Consider the following 2,778-nt stretch of genomic DNA (forward strand, 5'->3'; position numbering starts at 1 on the left):
TGTAACTACAGTGAATGATTCTGGCCGTTAATCCTTCCCATGATTTATGTCTTGACTAAGCAGACTTCAGAAATGTGAGCATAGCTGTAGATATTTTCTGTGCCTCTTTATCATGCATATAAGGTGCTCTTAGAGCCATGAGTCTCCACCAGGATGCCTTGAGATCTTTCAGGGGTGCCACGTAGTGTTAGCAATGCCAGGTGGGCAAGCATGATTCACAAGACAAACCCAGAAACTTAAAACGGGAAGTAGCAGTGTTAAGAACTTTCTGACCAGTTGCAGTGTTTCTGAGTTCTTTGCCATTGAAAAATTGCTCTATTTTCCATAGTCTAAAAACGTTGAGAACCATTGCTTTAGAGCATGGTACCAATTTCCTGAGTTATATTCTGTACTATTTTCTAGCTGTAGCCACCAGTATCTAATGTGTCCTGGTTTGTTTTCTGAATGATCTGGGAAAACTCAGCCTCTTGGAAAATAACCTGAACCAGTCTTCACTATTGTGTCTTTCTCAGCTTACGGGAGGAAGTGGCCCGATTTTTGACCTATTACTGCAAGGCTCCTGCACCTCTTAAGGCAGAAAATGTGGGTAACTGAATGTCTGTTGGTGTGTCTTCTAATATATTGCCATTCATTATGGAGCAGTTTTGTCTATTATGTTTTACAAATATTTAAACTTTAACTGACTGATGCTTTTACCATGGAAACAAGTGTGTGATCATTGCTATCAGTATGGTGACTTGTAGACATTCCCACAGCTCTTCATGCACAACTTGCTTAATAGACTTCACTTCCAGCATGTAGCTTCCCTTGTTCTTTCCCTCCTGCTTCCACTGTATCCTGCCAAGGTACCTCACTCATGATTTGTGGTAACACTTCCTGCTCCACTCCTGACCTCTGTCTAGACTTAGAGAATGCTCAGATTGTTCTTTTCCTATATTCTCTAGCACTATTCTGCTGATGCACCTCAGGATAAATCCTCAGTCTCGTGACTGTGTAGTAGTTCTGTTGTACTAGAGTTGTGATTTTAAACAGGCAGCTTGCTGGTCCACAGGGCTTCTTATGGTCTGGAATTGGGCCTAAGAGGTTCCCATTGGGTCAAAAAAGTTGGGCATCTCTGTGCTAGAGGACTGAGGAAACAGCAGATTTCAGTGACTTTATCAGAAGTTATTTTGTAGTGATGTCCTTCAACAAGTAGAGTTAGCATCTGTCTCGCTCTTTCTTCTATAGGTGATTGTGCTGAATGGCTGCGGCTCTCTGTTTTCTGCATTAGCTACAGTCCTCTGTGATCCAGGGGGTAAGTGGGATTATTAGAAGACATATTGATTTACAACATGGTAGCTACAATACAAGGACTGTATGCTAGAGGTATATTGATAGAGTCATTAATTACTCTGTGCCTTCTCCCAAACACTGCTCTTCTTCATTGCAATGACTGTAGAGGAGGCTAAGGCTGTATCTGTAGCAGTTTTTGCCATCAAATTCACATCCCTTCATTGGGAACACAGGTCTCCTGCATTCTTACCTATCTACTCCTAAGTTCCTCCATTGTTTCAAGATGGATGCATATCTAGATGTAGGTCTAAAGTGTATTGATGCTGAGTTGGGTTCTTGAGAATGGATGTTTCCTGATCCAGTGCTTGCACTGGATCCAAAAGAAACTTGCAGAAAGGTTGGAGAAAAACACTAACTTAAAAATTTCCAGGGATCATAGAGCATGGAACTGGGAGCCAAAATATCACTAACATGCCCTAGTAAGGAAGAAAAGATTTTGACTGTAGTTCATTGGTTTGTTTTCTTGGTTTTAGAAGCCATTTTGATTGCCACACCCTTTTATGGAGGTGTCACCCAGAGCGTGTTCCTGTATGGCAATGTCAAGCTGGTCTACGCCTATTTAGACAGTAAGGTAAGAACTGAGTGTGGGGAATGCACAGCTTTGCAAGTAAAAAGAATTGGTATCAGTTAGAGGTGCACCAATACATCAGTGCCATATCGGATTGGTACTGATATAGAGAAAATTGACAGTATTGTAAATCATCTTTTTTTGCCTGATGTGGCCGATAATGTGGCTGATAAATGCCCTGTGCATGAGCACAGCCGCAGCATGCATGTGGCCAGGAGTGCAGCCTGGCGGCTTGGAGAGCAGCATCTGGCTGGTAAACCAGTTGTGGGGGAAGGAGCAGAGGGGTGTGTGGGGATGCAGATCAAGGCCACCGTACTGAGAGGGAGGGATTGGGCAGGCACTGCACAGCTGGGGTGGGATGTGGGACGGAGCCATGAGTGGCTCGTTTGGGGGACATGCTGGCGGGGGGGCATCTCCCACCTCTGCGTGCACCTGGGAAGGCACAGGAGGGCATGAGCCTCTGGACCCTGGATCTGAGCGTGGGGTGTGGCGGCCTGTCTCTGTGACCTGGGGCCACACCAGGCTCTTCCCGGCAGGGGGCTGGGCCAGGGCTGTGCTTGGGGTGGGTGGTGACACTGCTACAGGGGGGCTACAGTGAATTTTGGGGTGGCTGCAGCTCCCCCAACCTCCCTCCCAGAACTACCACCACTCACCCTGAGCTCAGCCCCTGTTCCCAGCCTGCAGTGGCAGCCTGCCCTCATCCTGCACAGATCCGGGGGCAAAGCGCTGTTCGACCTGGTACTGGCTACAGGGGACGACCTAATTAGCGACCTAGTGATCGATGGGAAGCTGGGTGACAGTGACCACGAGCTGATCACCTTCACCATCCACCGTAAAGCTGGCAAGTCAGTCAGCAACACAGAAGTCCTTGACTTCAG

General features: G+C 46.7%; 1 protein-coding gene across 1 annotated transcript in view; it reads left to right on the forward strand.

The window, feature by feature from the left end:
• Positions 1-2,778, forward strand: part of LOC109320768 (1-aminocyclopropane-1-carboxylate synthase-like protein 1) — a 19,930-nt gene that overhangs the window by 8,021 nt on the left and 9,131 nt on the right. Inside the window, exons 5-7 of the mRNA XM_019551025.1 lie at positions 489-582; positions 1,228-1,294; positions 1,806-1,903. Coding sequence (XP_019406570.1) covers positions 489-582; positions 1,228-1,294; positions 1,806-1,903 — 259 coding nt within the window. The remainder of the gene's footprint in view (positions 1-488; positions 583-1,227; positions 1,295-1,805; positions 1,904-2,778) is intronic.

The sequence above is a fragment of the Crocodylus porosus genome, unplaced genomic scaffold (genome assembly GCF_001723895.1).
Source record: "Crocodylus porosus isolate Cpor-Errol unplaced genomic scaffold, CroPor_comp1, whole genome shotgun sequence".
Lineage (NCBI taxonomy): Eukaryota > Metazoa > Chordata > Crocodylia > Crocodylidae > Crocodylus > Crocodylus porosus.